Source organism: Cynocephalus volans, chromosome 10, assembly GCF_027409185.1.
Source record: "Cynocephalus volans isolate mCynVol1 chromosome 10, mCynVol1.pri, whole genome shotgun sequence".
NCBI lineage: Eukaryota > Metazoa > Chordata > Mammalia > Dermoptera > Cynocephalidae > Cynocephalus > Cynocephalus volans.
Genome location: NC_084469.1, coordinates 31,644,063 through 31,661,861, shown reverse-complemented (window position 1 = coordinate 31,661,861; position 17,799 = coordinate 31,644,063). Strand labels below are relative to the sequence as shown.

At 48.6% G+C, this 17,799-nt stretch overlaps 1 protein-coding gene across 1 annotated transcript in view; it reads right to left on the bottom strand.

The window, feature by feature from the left end:
• SPNS3 (SPNS lysolipid transporter 3, sphingosine-1-phosphate (putative)) overlaps positions 1-10,728 on the bottom strand; it is a 41,655-nt gene extending 30,927 nt beyond the window's left edge. Inside the window, 6 exon segments of the mRNA XM_063112950.1 lie at positions 221-287; positions 987-1,138; positions 1,678-1,814; positions 6,464-6,529; positions 10,516-10,629; positions 10,632-10,728. Of these exon segments, the coding sequence (XP_062969020.1) occupies positions 221-287; positions 987-1,138; positions 1,678-1,814; positions 6,464-6,529; positions 10,516-10,629; positions 10,632-10,725 (630 nt within the window). The 5' untranslated portion in view covers positions 10,726-10,728.
• Positions 10,729-17,799: the final 7,071 nt, after the last annotated feature.

The window sequence follows — 17,799 nt, the reverse complement described above, 5'->3', positions numbered from 1 at the left end:
TCGAGATCACACAGCTAGTAAACCGAGCAGCCAGGATTTGAACCCGTGCCACAACTTCCACAGGTCATGTTCCATATGAGGCGCCAAACATCCAAAACGGCCAACATCTGACCACCCCCATGGCGCCAGATACTTGCCAAAGTGGCTAAGGCCATCCAAGGCTGGAAAGTCCCTGCCGGCCTGGGGGGAAGCAGAAGGAAGAAAAGGAAGCTGGACTCACTCGGAGGGCCCAACGCCAGTTCCCAGTCAGCTCCGTCACAGCCGACCCCAGCACATAGCCCAGACCACTGCAACGGAGGGGCAAGGGAGATGGACAGTGAGGGGAGGGAGGCAGGGAGGTGAGTCCCAAGGCCAGCCCGACCTGGGAGCCCCCACCCAGGGAGCTGGCTCTCTGCAGGCTCATAGCCCTTCCAGAGAGAAAAATAAGCCAGATGTCCACTGCCCTTGGTCAGGTCCCCAGTGACCTCTGGCTCTTGGCCCACCCCCCAGCACCACTCTCTCCCCATATGAGGACACACCCAACACCATCCCCACCCCTTGTGCCCAAGGCTCAGCCCTGCTTGAGTCAGGCAAGTACAGAAAACCTGGATCAGAGCTCAGGGGCCTGACTGCAAATCCCACTCTGTCCTGCCCTGCTGTGGGGTGCAGGACCCAGCCCCAACACTTCCTCATCTCACCTCCCAGGGCCAGCCTTCCCTCAGCAGGTCATGCTCCTTTTTCTCACTCCTTCCCTCAGTGTTCTGTAGGAAGCATTCTCATTCTCTCTAATCCTCACCACAGCCCATCGGTTGGCATTATTGCCCCCATTTACAGATGAGGAAACTGAGGCTCAGGGCAGTAAACTGACATGGCGAGGAAGGGGTAGTATTGGGATTCAGATCCCAGCCTGCCTGCTTTGACCTCTCCTACCCCCAGCCCAGTCCCTGTTCTGACTCCTTTGGACCTCAGTCTACCACCTGGGGAAGTGGATCCAGGGGTGTACCAACCTTCCAACAGGAATAAAGATGTAGAAGATGGCCAGCACGCGGGTCCGCTGGTCCCTCACAAAGAGATCGCCCAGGACAGTGGGCGCAATGGTGGAGTAGCTGGCCGTGCCAGTGCCCACGACTCCCCGGGACAGGAAGAAGAGCCAGGAATACTGGGTGAGCCAGGCACGAGACCATAGTGAGTTCCAGAAATCACCCGTGGGGCAAGGGACCCAAGGATTTGTCAGAGGGGTAAAGTGTCCTCATGACACAGGCCCCCAGGGGCAGGAGAGTGGATCAGGGCTACTTCACTCCCTGTCCCAGTTTCCCAAAATCCCACGGGTGCCCCCTGTTGGTGCCTGCAGCCACCGCTTACCCCTGCACCCAGGGGAGCCCTTCTCTTGGGTCTCGACTTTGCTAACCAGGCCAGTTTCCCAAGACAGTAGCTGTTACCCGCAGCCCCAGCAGACCTGGGAGGAAATGAGGCAGGAGGTGCAAGAGAGGAAGCCTCCTGTTAAGAAAGTCTAACGGGCTCTGCCCTGCTCAGGCTCGGGCCTGGAGGCTGTGCCCTTGTGCCCTCCCCTCCCACCCTTGGCAGTACAGTCCCTGCACCAGCCCGAGCCAGGAATGAACAGGGCTGGAAAGGGCTGGATCAGGAGGAAGCAGGTGGGGGAAGGTCCCCAGGGGCCTGGGCAGGGGTGTGGGCACTTACCCGGGGGGAGATGAAGGAGCTGGAGAGACCAGCCCCTGACCAGAGCAGGATCCCAAAGCTCAGCGTGGCCTTGCGGCTGTGTCGGTCACCCAGGTAGCCAAACACGGGTGCAGACAGCAGCAGACAGCCAATGAAGACTGGAAGAGACACACAAGGGGTGGCCTGGGTCCCCCTATGACGGTGGCTGGGCAGATGGTCCCCCAGACCCAGGGAAGGAGCCTGACTCAGATGCCACAGCTGGCATCTTGCCAGGGGGCCCAGGGCATGAGGAGGCAACGTAAGGTGAATCTCACAATCCTCATCCACCATGCAAGCCACAGCCCAGAATGTGGGGGACAGGGCCCTGGTCCAAATCCCAGCTCTGCCAGTTGCTCACTGTGCGTGCTCTCTGAGCATCACCCCAACATTGGAGGAGTCCACGTCCCCCTCCCAGGCTGTGTAAAGAGGTAAATGTGGAGCCCCGGCATGGAGTAGGGGCTAGTTTCCTGTCTTTACAAGAACACATGACTGGTCCTCTTTTCCACTCATACACCTGCTGGGGGAGGGGGCGTGAGTGAGGGGGTAAGTTGGGGAGGGGAGTCCTGGGGGTCCCCCAGGGGCCTGCTTTGACCAGCAAATGAGGACGGTTTCAGAGGATCACATTGACTATAAACTTGTGAGGATTCCAGGAGGCTGGGAAGGAGCTGGTTTTCCTAAGTAGGTAAAATATTCCCCAGACACTGATACTTGTATGTATTCCATTTTTAAAAGTAAACCCTTATTAATATTGGCGACTGGATTAATGAATGTGTTTGCTATTCTGTGATGACAAAGCAGCTGTCACGTTTTTTGCTTGACTGTATGCCACATGGATAGGCCACACACTGCTTCCATTCCTTAAATAAAATCGGCCTGCCCCGCTCCCTCCATGGTGAGTCCCTGCCCCCAGGCTAGGAGAGCCAGGCAGGTAGAGGAGGGAAGGTCTGGACCCTCCTCCACCGGGTCCCCAAGTCCAAGGGCCTTAGGCTTTGGAGGGCCCCACCCAGCACCCGGGTCTCCAGTCACTGAGCACAGATGATTGACATTTCCTGAGCCCAATGAATGGCCAGATTCTTCCCACTCCCCCATGACGTGCTCTAGTATTGGGTTGAGCCACATGCCGTTATAAAAATTAGGCCAGTTTTGATCTACAAAAACGGCAATTTAATATGGTTCAACCTAATACTCCACAGAGAGTGATCCTTGGGGTCCACGGTATTTAAAATTTTAATAGGTGCTGCCAAAACAGCTCTCCAAAAAGGCTGTATCATTTTACACTCTCATAGAAGTATATGCCAGTGCCCTTGCTGACCCTTGATATGACCGGTCGTTTTATTTTTGTTCATCGAAAGGTTGAAAAACAAATGCTATCTCGCCAGTGTTTTCATCTGCACTGCCCTTATTTCCAGTGGAGTTGAGCGACAGTTCCTATGTTTGCATCTTTTGCCATTTTTTCTATGAGGCTGTCGTTTGACTTTTTTTTTTTTGGAAGGCTGGCCGGTCGTTTGACGTTTAATATATTTTGAAAATAACTTCTCCCAGTCCTTTATATTTGTTTTAAGAATTAAAAATGCAAGTTCTGGCTGGCCAGTTAGCTCAGCTGGTTAAAGGTAGCCTTGTAACATCAAGGTCACAGGTTCAGATCCGTGCCAACCAGCACCAAAAAAAAAAAAATGCAAGTTCTGGGACTTGACTACCAGAGTTCAAGTCCTAGCCCATCACTTTCTAGCTATGTGACCTTGGCTAATTCCATAACTCTGCTTGTTCCCCTTTCATCAACTACACACAGCAGTAATAGTACTTTCCTTATAAGGTTATTGAGGGGATTAAATAAAATAAATCACATGAAAGGCATCTGAATGGCTTTATGCAAATGCCCAATAAAAGTTATCTATTATTATCATTAATCAGATTTAGAGTTTCAATCACCATCATACAGAAATATTTAGCTTTGATGTAGTCAAATTTATCAATCTTATGGGGGGAGGGAGGGTCATGTCTTCATGTCTTGTTTCTGCATATCTTTTTTACCCAAAGGTTATCAAAATATTTCCTTAAATCTTCTAATTCTTTTATGGGATTTTGGGCAGGAATGGTTTGCAGGATACAACACTTTAATCTGCAGATGCCCTGGGAATCTGCAGGTACCCTTCCCAAACAGAAGGCAGGCACTGCTTGTTCCCAGCACCTCCAAATGCAAATCATTTCTGTGACAAGGTGGGAGCAATTAATGATCACAGAGTTAAGAGACAGACTCTGGAAGCATATTTTCTAGATTCAAATCCCAGCTTCAGCAAGTCCCATAACCTCTCTGAGCCTCAGTTTGATCGTCTGTAAAATGGGCATCATAATAATACCTGCCTCATGGGATTGTTGTAAGGTTAAATGAGTTTATATTTAAAGCACTTAGAATAGTGCCTGACACGTGGTAAGGGCCAAGTCAGTGTTAGTTTTAAAGGGCCAAGTCAGTATTAGTTTTAAATATTACTAATTAATTAACTAATTCCAGCAGCCCCTCTGTCCCATGAGAGGTGCAGGGGGCCTGACCACTACTTCCCCCCACCTCCCACCTCACTCTTACAGCTTGACCAAGCTCTCTCTCTGTCCTGGGTTTCCTCCTCTCTGCAGCCCTGTAGACAGACAGTGGGGTGGGTCTTAAGGCCACTGCACGGCAACTCAGGAAGGTAAAGAGACTCACCTGAGGCCACCGGAGACCAGCTTGGTCTTCAGGCCTCCAAGCCCACTGCCCTTTCCACACACCTTTCTGGGCTGTTTCTGCAAAAATGACCCTTCCCTTCACCCACTCCCAAACACACACACTTCTTCCTCCATGGCATCTCACGTATGAGGGGCCTGGTAGTAATAACTGATCACCTGATCGATCACCATGGTAAGAATCAGAGAAGGGAAATGTTGACTCAACTACCATTACCTATTTAATTGAGAAGGTTGTTACCTTACCGGACAGGTGCCAGGAAAAAAAAAAAAAGTCCACAGAGAAGGTTCTGGGGGTTGAGCCCAGATTGTCTCACTTTGGCAACAAATATTACTGAGGGGCAGTTGGAAAGACCCACAGTCTAAAGCAGTGGCCTTCTAATTCTTGCTCATGTGGCTCCTAAAGAAATTTATAGAACTGTGTACTCCTTCACATGTTTTCAGCTGACATTTAAAATGCTTTTAACGAAAGTTTAAAGTTATAAAGGGTATGTGTGCTTTCCAGCATTATTGTGGTTTTTTTCCTCCACGCATTTATGTTTTGATATTGTGTATTTTTTTGAACTATATTTTCATCCAAATCCTCAGAGCCACAGATCATGAGTCATCCATTTATAGGAAATGTCCACCGTAGAGTCCAAGTAGCAAAACCAGTCCTCCTTTGCCAAACCCATCAGACAAATTAGACTGATTGTAAGAAAAAACGTTGGCTTCATTTTTTTCGCTGAAATAAGTGTGTTGACACCCACCCCTGAGACCACATCTCACTTCTGAATTCTAATTTGTAGATAAATAGTAGACTTCACGCACAGTGGGGCGGCTAGATAAGGTTTGGCTCCTTGCCTGGGCTTGCGGCCTGGAGGAAACCTCCCCAGTGCGTTTCTACAGATGCTCTCTCTGCCTCGCTCTCAGGGCCTCCAGGAGAAGCCAAACATCCATGAGGGGTCCCTCTGGCACCCTGGAGGTTTTTACACCCCAGAGCAGTGCATCCAGGATGGGGAGAGGTGTCTCCTGCTTAAAATGGTAAACGTGTGATCGTAAAAGGGGAGGTGAGAAAGCAGAAGGACAGGCCAGCCACAAGCTGATTCGTTTCAGGAAGGAAACATACAGGCTCGAGGATCCAGAAATGGACCTCTCAAAAATCTCCTTGTTCACATAGCCCTAAGAAAGCTTCTGTGTGTCCCCGGGGGTGCCCATACCCCTGTTTGAGAGTTATGTTTGTTGCTTTGTTTTGCTGGCCCATGTAGGGATCGAACCCTGGACCTTGGTGTTATCAGCACCACATTCTAACCAACTGAGCTAACTGGCCAGCCGAGAGCCACGTTCTAAAGAACAGAGATAATGGACTGTTACAAGGAGGGAGAGGTCCACAGAGAGGAACCACAGTGTGTGCTACTTACAGGTTGATGTGTGCACATGTGTGCATCACGTGTTGTGACCACATGTGCCCATATGTGGGTGTGTGTGAATGCATGTGTGTGTCACCATCCAGGCACTCACAGGGGAAAAGTTAGTGCCTGGTGATCCCAACCAAGCCCCCCTTGGAATGAGACCTATGGCTGCTCCCTGCTGCTAAACTGTGAGTTCTTTGTCGGCCCAGAGCCCACCTGAACCCATGCCACAGGTAAGTGTCTGTGTCGTGTCTGTCTGTCTGTTTGTATCCTGGTGGTCAGATTTTTCTGGCCTCTGAGAGGAAAGCACACATCGAATTTCAGACCCCAGTGAGTCTCTGGTACACAGCTGAGCTTGACAAATGTGAAAGGGATGAGTGACCAAGTCCACAGCCACGAGGTGATGCTCAGGAGCTTCCTGCCCCCCCCCGCCCCACGCTTCCTGCAGCCCCCTCCACTCAGACCTAAAGGGCTCTTCAGGCCTCAGCCCATGCTCTCTCCTCCTCCCCCTCCAGACCATCCCTCATGCCCAGGTCCCACCCATCTGCAGTGCCAGGGTCCTCAGTGGGGCTGGAGCTGGGCACAGAACAAGACCCACTGAAAGACCTCAACCCAGAATGAGCCCAGGGCCCCAGCTCCAGGGCCAGGGACTCACTCCTTACCAGTCTGAAGCAAACCAGCATGGCTGTCGCTGATCTGAAAAAACTTCTGTACATCCAGCAGCACGCCTGTGGATGGAGGGACAGCAAAAATGGGAAGTAGCCTGCCGGTCCTCTAAAGGCAGCTGCCCCAAGTTTGGGACAGGGCCACAGCTGACCAGCACAGCACAAGGCACAGCACCCAGGCCCACTGTTCTCTCTCCTTGTCTTCCACACATGTGTATACACACACACGCACACACACACACAGAGAGATATGTGCACATCAGACACATAGAAACCATCACCCCAAATGCACAGACACACATACACACACGTTTACACGCAAGCATGCACTCACAGGTGCAGACACACTATCACGGAGACACACAGACATGCAGATACACATGCATACATACAAACAGGCATTCCCAGAGAAATATGCCTGCAGAGGCACAGATATACATACACACATAGTAGCCTACACTCACAGACACATAACCCCAACCTCATACACCCAGACACACATACACACTGCTGCGGTCTGAATGTCCCCTCCAAAAGTCATTTTGAAATGTAATTGCCATTTTAATAGTGTTAAGAGATGGGACCATTAAGAGATGGTTAGATCATGAGGGTTCTGCCCTCATGATGGATTAATGCTGTTATCACGGATATGGGTTAGTTATCACAGGAACAGACTCCTAATAAAAGGATAAGTTTGGCTCGATTTTCTCTGTCTCTCACGCTTGTTTGCCATGTGATGCATTCCACCACCGGATGACTCTCACCAGGTGCCAGCACCATGCTCTTGGACTTCCCAGCCTCCAGAAAGGTGAGCCAAATAAACTTTTGTTCTTTACAAATTACCCAATCTGTGGTATTCTGTTTTAGCAGCAGAAAACAGACTAAGACACACACATACACTGAGAAGTACACATGAGGACACCCTCACAGACATGCATGCATATGCACATGCAGGGCTGCCAATCACATTGTAGTCGGAGTGACGGGCAGCTCCCTGTTGCTGCACAGTAAACAGTCCTTCACTTAGACTACTGTGTAAATGGAAGTCCCTGGGGTTGTGCAACACAGCAGCCCTGCTCATGCATAAACACCAGTGGGCATAGATGTGCATATACACACATGAGCTTGTACAGACAAGATATATGTGCCCTGGCCTGCACACATGTACACAAAAGCCTGTTCTTCCAGAGGCCTGAGCTCACAGATATAAGCATGCACACACAGAGCTTCAGAGACTTAGGTCCCAATTAGGTCCATGGTCAGCCCCACCTCCCTGAGACTGGAAGGCTCCTGCTTTGCACCAGCCAGGTCTCTGAAGCCCCTTCAAGATTTTGCTAAGCCATGGGCCGGTGCAGTGGGTGCTTAGCCTAATACAGAGAGAGAAAGCAGGCCACCAGACACCCGGCTCTACTCCCTGAAATCCTGTTAGCCCCTTGGTGATATTTTAGAAAGGGTCAGGGTCTGCAGCACCTGCTCATGTGAGCCATGTGGCTCTGGCCCTGTCATTATCATGAAGAACAATCAGGGCCGAGCCCGTGGCGCACTCGGTAGAGTGCTGCGCTGGGAGCGCGGCAACGCTCCCACCGCGGGTTCAGATCCTATATAGGAATGACCGGTGCACTCACTGGCTGAGTGCCGGTCACGAAAAAAAAAAAAAAAAGAACAATCAACACATTCATTGAATCATGAGAGGGTCGAGAGCCAGACCCTGAGCTTGACCCTTGCAGTTGTTATCCAAAGAGGTAGGGACTCTCTTTGTCCCATCATACAGATGAGGAACAGGGGCTGTAGCTGCCACGGTGGCACAGCTGGAAGTGGGGGAGCTGGGATTAGACTCCCAGCAAGAGGCAGCCTGCCCTCCCACCAGCATCATGGAAGGGGAGCAGAAGCCCGCAGTGGGGCCCTGCAGAAACACCCACACCAAGAAAACCCTGCATCCACACTTCCAAGACCTGCCAGCAGGCAAATAAAGATCAAAGAATCAGAAAAGCAAAGTAAGAGATTTTTGTTTAGACATTTAATGTGGACCCAGTTGCCACAGCATCCAGGCATACAAACCAGTATGTCTTTTTCCCCTTTTATTATTTTAAATTGCACAAAGAGGACGTAGTCATTGGAGAGAAAAAAGAGTGCAGGTAAGCAAAATAAATAGCTAAGTACTAATTTACTGCAATCGTGCTCATCTTCATTTTTAGGAATGAGGACTTATCCTCCTGTTTGTCTACTCCTGGGCTCCTCCCGACCCTGTGATGCTCTGGGAATATCCCAGGGCCAGGTGTAGACCCAGCCTCACTTTTACCTGTAACCTGTCACTCTGGCCTCTGAAGAGCTGTTTCCCACAAGAGTTTAGCTGCCATGAGAACCTCCTGCCCTCAACAGTCCCCGGTGCTTGGCCTGGTTTCACTTCTCTAGGCCCCCATCATCCCGATAACCACAGCCTTGCTTCTCACACATCCCCAGGAAGTCCCAGTGAGGAGGGGACCCCAGTCAGGAAGGATTCAGGGTCTCCCAGCCCAGCAGAGGCCCCAGGGTAAGTGGCATGACTCCCGGCCCCATCTGCCTCTTGCCCCTCTTCATGCCTCCAGCCCAACTAAGGCCTCCTTCACTTTAGCCTGATCCCCTGCAGCAGCCTCTGAACTGGCTCATTTTGCCTCCATCAGGACCTCAAATCTGATTATATTCCCCCCACTTAAAAAAGCTGTCCACAACACCAAGGTCAAGCGTTCAGATCCCATAACAGCCATCCACAAAAAAAAAAAAACCAAGCCATCTGTGTCTTCCCATTGCCCGGGATGGGAAGTCTGAGCTTCCAGCCTGAATCCATAGAAGTCCATGATCTTGCTTCAAACACACTTTTTGAAATAGTGTCCTGCTTTCTCCTTCTTGCTGTCCCTGATCGGAGCATGCACGGTCACCCCGTGTGCCCTGGCATGCGCTGACCCCTCTCTCTGAATGCCCTGCCCCCACCCCATCCCTGTCTTTCCAATCTTCTCAGCCTTCCATGCTAAATACCTTCCTCTGAATTCTGCTGGAACCCTCAGTCATTTGTCCTCAGGGCGGTCTGGCTGACACTCACCCCACTCTGTCTTGTATTAGAGCTACTTGTACATGTGTTGATGTCCCTCTGAGCTCCCCAGCAATGGAGACCAGGCCTGGCGATGTCTGCAGCCCTGAGTCCCAACATTCTACAGCTGCACTCTGGTGTGCCCAGCTGGTGACTGATGGATCGATGTCCTGCTGGCCCCTCCTGAGCTGCCCAGCCTGGACAGTGCCTCCCTGGTCTGGCCGTACCTCTCTGCCTTGCAGAGTTGCTGTTAATGAGCCCCTCCCCCTGCCCCATGAGGTGGTCATTCCTGAGTTCAGAAACTAAAGTCTGATTTCCTCCCGGGTCCCCAGCACCCACCAGAGGGTCCTGACCATAAATAGTGCTCAGTCAGTCTTGAATGAATGAGTTAGAAAAAGAGAACAGCAAGTTGGATCTTAAATGAATGAGTGAATGAGTGACAAGAAAAGTAAGTTGAGCCCCAGTCAATCCTGAGTGAATGAATGAATGAGTGAGTCAGTGATGAGAAGACAGAGCAGGTTGAACCCTGGGGCCTACAAGAAGGAAGGAGGATATGCAAAATTTGCAAGCAGCCTGCTGTCCCAGAAACCGACCCAGCAAGAGTTATTCTTGCCTGGGAGCTGGGCCAGGCTGCCCCATCCTCCACACCCTCACCCCGGGGGTTTCATTCAGAGCCCCGAGGCCTTTGCCCAGAAGGCCCATCTGCCCTGCTGCCCTCACCCACCCACCCCTCATGGCGACCCTGCTCCCACATCCACTGTGCTTCCTCTCAGTCTGGGGCTGGATTGGGGACTTTGACGGTCCTTCCCCCAATTCAGCCATGGCTGAAAACCACCTCCAGGAAAGAGAACACCAGTTGTAGTGTTAGCTTGGATGTGCACTCCAAGAGAAGAAAGGATGCTGGGGGAAGGCACGTGGATACACAGCCGCCAGGAGGTGCGGTAGACCAGCAGGTGCTGCCCCAGGATGCACACGGTCCCCTCACCTGCGATGATGAACCAGTTCATGTAGTTGAGGAGGTTGATGTAGCAGAGCACCGCGGCAGCCACACGAGCTCTCCAGCGGGGCATGCTCCAGGGGGCCGGCATGGCTGCAGGGGACACTGACCCGAGACCAAGGCCCCGTAGTGCCTGCCTGGCCCCAGGGACTGGCCCTGCGATCCTTCTGGCCCAGGCTCAGGACACTCTGGGGACATGCCCCCAGCCGCACCAGCCTGCAGCTCCAGGACGGGTGCCGGGGCAAAGACACGTCAGCTCAGCACGCAGTCACTTCCTGTGGGCTCCCAGTCTGTCACCCTCAGAGCCACTGCCCTAACTGTTAGGCATCGTTTTATCTCAGGTTCCTGCTGAGGCCACCACAGCCTTGCCAGTGAGATTTCACCATCCTCAGCTTCTGAGGCCTGCCAGTGGGAAAGAGGGCTCCTGACACCCCCAGCCTGGGTGACTGGACAACTCAATGGTCCCCTCAATCCAGCCTGTGGCTGCAGTGGCTGCAGTGAGGAAAGGAAGCTTCCAGGACATGAGATGAGATGTGTCTCCCATAATCCTGCACACAAGAAGGTCTAGCTGCCCACATAGGAGATGGACTGTGAGCCAGAGCCTTGAACCCAGGCCAAACTAGGGCAGCTGGGTGCTGGCCAGAAGAGCTGCACTCGACTAGGCTTCTCAGTGTCTAATGCCCTGCCTGGAGAAACAGACATCAGAGGGGACAGCCTACAGGGGGACAGCCTGAGGGCATAACTGGTCAATGGGTGCTGAATCTAAAGGAAATTTTTGGTGAGGGGCAGGATATTGGCATGGTCTTAAAAGTGTCTTTTTACAGATTGCTTAGTCATAGTGAGAGGAAAAAAGTGCAACTATACGGTAGAGGAATGAGACATCGGACCGAGGGATTAAAATATCATCACCTATGAGGGTACTTCAAAAAGTTCACGGAATTATCTTTCAAAAAGTTCTTGGTTTTATCTTTAAATTCTGGGGCTGGCTGGTTAGCTCACTCAGTAGATTGTGGTGTTGACAACACCAAGGTCAAGGATTTGGATCCCCATACAGGCCAGCTGCCAAAAAAAAAAAAAAAAAAAAAAAAATCTTTCAACTCTATTTCCCATGAAGTTTTTGAAGAACTCTCATATTTGGCCAAACGGATATTGTGTGTTTCTAGATGTGAAGCCCTGCACAGATCACGGTATGGTCTATGCAGTATTCTGGCCAGGAATGCATAATCTGAATCTAATCACAAGGAAACATCAGAGAAGCCCAAATTGAGGAACACTGTTTTTTAAAGGCACTATATTATTTAAAAATATCAAAGTCATGAAAGACTAAGAAAGACTGAAGGACTGTTTCAGATTAAAGGAGATGAAAGAGATAACGACAGTCAAGTGCAATACAGGATCCTCGCCTGAATCCTATACTGGAGGGAAATGCACATTAATGGATTAATTGGTAAAACTGGAATGCAGGCAGTAGATTAGGAAGAAATATCATACCAGCGTGAAATATACTGAACTTGGTCACTGTACTATGATTATGAAAGTAAATATCCTTATTCTGAAGTATCTAGGATTAAAGGGCCATGCTGTGTAAAATTTACTCTCAAGTGACTCAGGGAAAAAATAATAGATACCTACAGTAAGAAAGCAAATGGAGCAAAATGTTAATAATAGATGGATCTGGGGAAAGATTATATGGGTTGCTTTGTACTATATTGTGATTTTCCTATAAGTTACAAATTATTTCTAAACAAGAAGTGAAAGCACAAAATGTCAATCCAATTTAAAAATGGGCAAAGGGGATTGGCCGGTTAGCTCAGTTGGTTACAGCACAATGTCGTAACACAAAGGTCAAGGGTTTGGATCCCCATACTGGCCAGCCAAGGGGGGGATAAATGGGCAAAGGACTTGAATATACACTTCTCCAAAGATATACAAATGACCAAGAAGTGGGTGAAAATGTGCTCGACATCCCTAGTCTTTAGGGAAATGCAAATCAAAACCAAAATGAGATACTACTTCATACCCAATAAGATGGCTATATTAGAGAGAGAGAGAGAATAACAAATGTTGGGAGGATATGGAAAAGTGGAAGGCTGGTACGTTGCTGGTGGGAATGTGAAATAGGGCAGCTGCAGTGGAAAACAGTATGGCAGTCCCTCAAAAGGTTAAACAGAAATTACATATGACCCTGCAATCCTACTCCTACATATATACCCAAAAGAACTGAAAACAGAGACTCAAACAAATACCTGTACACAAATGTTCATAGCAACACTATTCACAATAGCCAAAAGGTGGAACCACTTAAATGTCCATCAGCTGATAAATAGGCAAACAAAATGTGTATGATCATACAATGGAACGTTATCCAGCCATGATAAGGAAGGACGTACTGATACATGTCACAACATAGATGAACCTCTGAAAACATTATGCAAAGTGAAAGAAGCCAGACACAAAAGGTTACATATCATATGGTTCCATTTACATGCAAAATTCTGAATAGGTAAGTTCATAGAAACAGCATGACTAATGGTTGCCAGGGGTTGACAGGAGGAAGCAATGTTTAGTGGGTACAGGGTCTCCTTTGGGGCTGATGAAAATGTTTTTGAACTAGATAGAGGTGTTGGTGGTACAACATTTACTAAATGTACTAAATGGACCGAATCGTATGCCTTAAAATGTTTACAAAATTATGTTACGTGAATTTCATTTCAATTTTTTTTAAGTTAAAGCAAACAAATGAAAAACCAGTCTGGCAACATAGCAAGAGTGTGAACTTTGCAGTCTGAAAAACCTGGGCTCAAATTCCAATTTGCTATTTCCTAGCTGTGTGCCTTGGGCAAGTCCCCAACCTCTCTGAGCCTCAGTGTTCTCATTTGTGATAGAGAGAATAAGAAGACCTGCTTCAGGGGTGAATTGTGAGGATGAACCAAAGTAGATGCACGTAACATTCCTAGGATAGAGCCTGATACACAGGAAGCACTCAGTGAGTGCTGACTATTATTGTTGCTGTGATGGTGATGATGTTAATGAGGAGGAGGAGGACGACAATGGGTCTTTGGTATCTGCAGCTTGGTTCAACCACATACCCCATGTGGATGGTCTTGGTGAAACAAAGGCAAGTTCAAGATCAGGCTCTCCAGCAGAAGCACATGCAGGCAGTCTAGCATCTGGTATATTATCCTGGTATATTAGTTTGTTTCTGTTGCTTATAACAGAACACCTGAAACTGGGTAATTTACAAGGGAATGAAATTTATTTCTTATAGGTTCAGAGGCTGGGAAGTCCAAGGTCCAGGAAACACATCTGGTAAGGGCCTTCTTTTGGGTGGTGACTCTCTAGGGAAACTCAGGGTATCAATTGCAAGAGAAAATGGCATGGGCAAGAGCAAGAGAGCTCACCTACCTGCTCACTCTCCTTATAAAACCATCAGAGCCGCGCCCATTACTCCATGAATAGATCAGTCCATTCATGAGGGCACAGACCTCACAATCCAATCACCTCTCAAAGGCCCCACCTTCCAAATACCATAGTTGGATCTCCCACCCTCTCAACACTGTTACAACGGAGATCACATTTCCAGTACATGCATTTTTGGGGGACACATTTGACCCATAGTACATGGAGTTAGGCTCACTACTCACTGGCCATATCACTTCATCTGTCTGTGCCTCAGTTTCCTCATCTATAAAATTGCAATAAAAATAGTACATATCTCATAGAATTGTTGTAGCTTAAATAAGATGATGTTTGAAAAGTGTCTAGAACTTTGCCTGGTATTTAGGAAGCACTATATAAACGTTTGTTGAACAAAATGGGATTTTTCTGCAGCACATATAGATGAGACATTGGTCTCAGCCCCTGTGCTCAGAGCCGAGGAGTAAGAGGCAGGGCTACATCTGCAAGTATGAGCATATGATACAAGCCCAGGCACACAGCACCCCACTCACATGCTCACACTCACACTTGTGCAAACTACACCACAGCATTGCCGCCAGTGAGCACCAAGACAGAGCTGCCCCCATCCCAGAGCTGCTGCCCCAGACAGGGCTGGTCACAGTCACCCCTTTCCAGCATCCAGCCCATACCTTTGCCAGACCAGAACACTGCCCTGCCATGGCTTTCAGAGCCAGTCAGGGACTTAGGAGCTACTCATGGGCAAGCTGGTCACAACAGGGAGACTGGTGTTGGCCAAGAGAGCAGCATTGGAATACAACTAACTGCCCTGGACCCCTCAGCTTCCATGCAAAGGCTCCCCTGCAGGGACTCAGGGATATGACCCCCAGAGGGGCTCTGGAAGAAGAGGCTTTGCCTCAGGGGCATCTTGAGAATCAAGCTGAAGAACACCATCTCCAGGAGCAGGAGACCAACAGGGGGCGGCATAGAGTCATGGATGGTGGAAGGAAGCCTGGGTTCCAACACAGTGAGGTGCCAACAGGACACTTTCTCCGGGCTTCAGTTTCCCTATGTGAACACTGGGGCTCATGGTGGTGGAGGGATTGGATGGTCCTAGATGTTCCCCTCAGCTTCACAGTTTGTATGCATGTCGGTCTCTCAACTCAGCTGCAAGCTCCTGGAGGGCAGGCACCTGCTGCAACTCCCATGAGGGGCCCAGGAGGTAGATCCTATTCATTCTCCAGGAATCACTGGAAAGAAAAGAAAAAAAAAAAAAAAAAACTGTTGCTGCTGCCTGCTGACCTTCCACATGCGAGCCAGAACCAGAGTCCCACTTTTCAAAGAACAGAAAAGTTTCTACATGAACACTAATGCTGTTTTTGACATAGAAAAGTGTCGACTAGGGAAGATCACTTTGTGAGTGATCTGGAGCCCCCAGTCACAGAGGAGAAAGGGGAAGGAGATGGATCTTCCTCGAGCTGGTGCAAATCCTTCACCACGTGTGGCTCCTCCCAGCTACAGCAGGACCCAGGCTGTCTGGCACTGCAGAGTCTGCAATTTTTGCAAATTGAGGCATAATATGTTCAAAATCAATTTCCCTTAAAAGTAAATGTGCGCTCCTAGGTATATACCCAAAAGAATGGAAAACAGAGACTTGAACAGATATTTGCACACCCATGTTTATAGCAGCATTAGTCACAAAAGCCAAAAGGTGGAAACAACCCAAGTGTCTATCAGCAGATGAATGGATAAACAAAATGTGGTCTAGCTATACAATGGAATATTATTCAGCCTTAAAAAGGAAGGAAAGTCTGATACATGCTACAATACATCCAAATTCATTGTGCTGAGTGAAATAAGTCAGACACAAAAGGACAAATATTGCATGATTCCATTTATATGAGGTAGCTAGAATAGGCAAATTCACAGAGACTAAAAGCAGAATAGAGGTTACTGGGGACCGAACAGTGGGGCATGGGGGAGGCGTAAGGGGATTTGCTATTTAATGGTACAGAGCATTAGTATGAGAAGATGATCAAGTTCTGGAAATGGAAGGTGGTGATGGTTACACAACAGTGTGAATATGCTTAATGCTGCTGAATGGTACACTTAAAAATGGCTAAAATGGGGCTGGCTGGTTAGCTCAGTTGGTTAAAGCACAACCTTATAACTTCAAGGCCATGGGTTCAGATCCCTGTACCAGCTAGCTGCCTAAAAAATAAAATGGTAAAATTAATGTTATGTATATTTTACCACAATTAAAAAAAAAAGGTAAATGTGGTTATTGTAATATCAAAAAAGTGGCAACATTCTAGATTCCCAGTTTCAGAGGCTGGTTAAATAAATAATGGTATCTCCATACAATAGAGCCGTTTACATGATGCTAGTCTATGTTGATCTGAAAGGTGTTCAGGATATGACGGTGAAGTATAAATAAGAGTGTATAAAATGCACATCCGGGGTGATCCCATTTGGGTATGAATAATAAAAAGAAATAAAAGAAAAACTTGTGAGTTGACCAGTCATAACTCATTTGGCTGCTTGTCCCCAGGAACTGTGACTCATACAGAAGTTCATTTGAGATCATTTTTAGTGGAGACCCTTCCAGAGGGACTCCCATCAGAGTTTAAATTTGTGTCCCTTTTTTTTTTTTTTTTTCTAAAAAGATGATCGGTAAGGGGATCTTAACCCTTGACTTGCTGTTGTCAGCACCACGGTCTCCCAAGTGAGCCATGGGCTGGCCCTGTGTCCCTTTTTTTTTTTTTTTTTCTTTTAACAAAAGCCATTTCCAAGTTCACAGAATAAAAGGTGAGAGGAAATCACCCAGGAATCAATCTCCAGAAATCCCGAGAGTCTTCTTTTAGAGGATGGATCAATAAGGACACTTTTGGCTGTAAGTAACAGCAGACCCAATAGCAGCTAAGGACATTAATTATTTCACATAAAGTCAGGAACCAGCCAGCCCCAAAAATAAAAAAAAAAGTCAGGAAGTAGGCAGTTTCAAGGTTGTTTAACTTAGCGGCACCATGACATCATCAAAGACTCCAGTGTTTTCTGTCTTTCATCTCCAAAATCTGTATAATGGCCTTTGAGTAATTATCTATTGCTGTACAACAAATCCCCCCAAAACTTATGGTTTTGAACAACAGGAGTTATTTATCTCTTGTGGTTTCAGTGGGTGGGGAATTTGGAAGCAGCTCCGACAGATGGCTATGGCTCGGGGTCTCTCCCATCAGTGCAGTGAGGGCTGCAGTCATCTGGAGGCTTGACAGGGGCTGGGGGTTCCATTTCCAGAGTAGATCCCTCAGTGGCTGGCAAGCTACTGCTGGCTGTTGGTTCCTCTCCACATGGCCCCTCCACAGGACTGCTTGGGTGTCCTCCCAGAGGCAGCGATCCCATAGGGACCAAGGCAGAAACTGCAACATCTCTCATGACCTGGCCTTCTAAGTCTGTATTCTGCTGTGTTCTATTGGTCACACAGGCCAACCCTGATTCATTGTGGGAGGGGACTACACAGGGCATGAATACCAGCAGGCAAAGCTCCTTGGAGATCATCTCGGAGTTTGGCTACCACAGCCTCTATCCCGAGGCTTGTCATCTTAAGTATAAGAAGGAAGAAGGTTTCTTCTGAAATGTGTTCATGTGTGTTTGTCAGGGAGGAAAATCTTTCCTAGAAATCTCCCAGCTGTCATTTCCTCAGGGGCTATTGGCTAGGATTGCAAGAGAAGGTGGGAAGGAGGGCACCACAGGAGACCGCCCCTGTCTGCCAGGAGGAAGGGGAAAGTGGCCATTGGTGAGCAGATGTCCACCTGGGAGCCTGAGAGGGTCATCTCCCCTAGAAGAGTGAATGGAAACCACATTCCCAGGAAAAGGAGT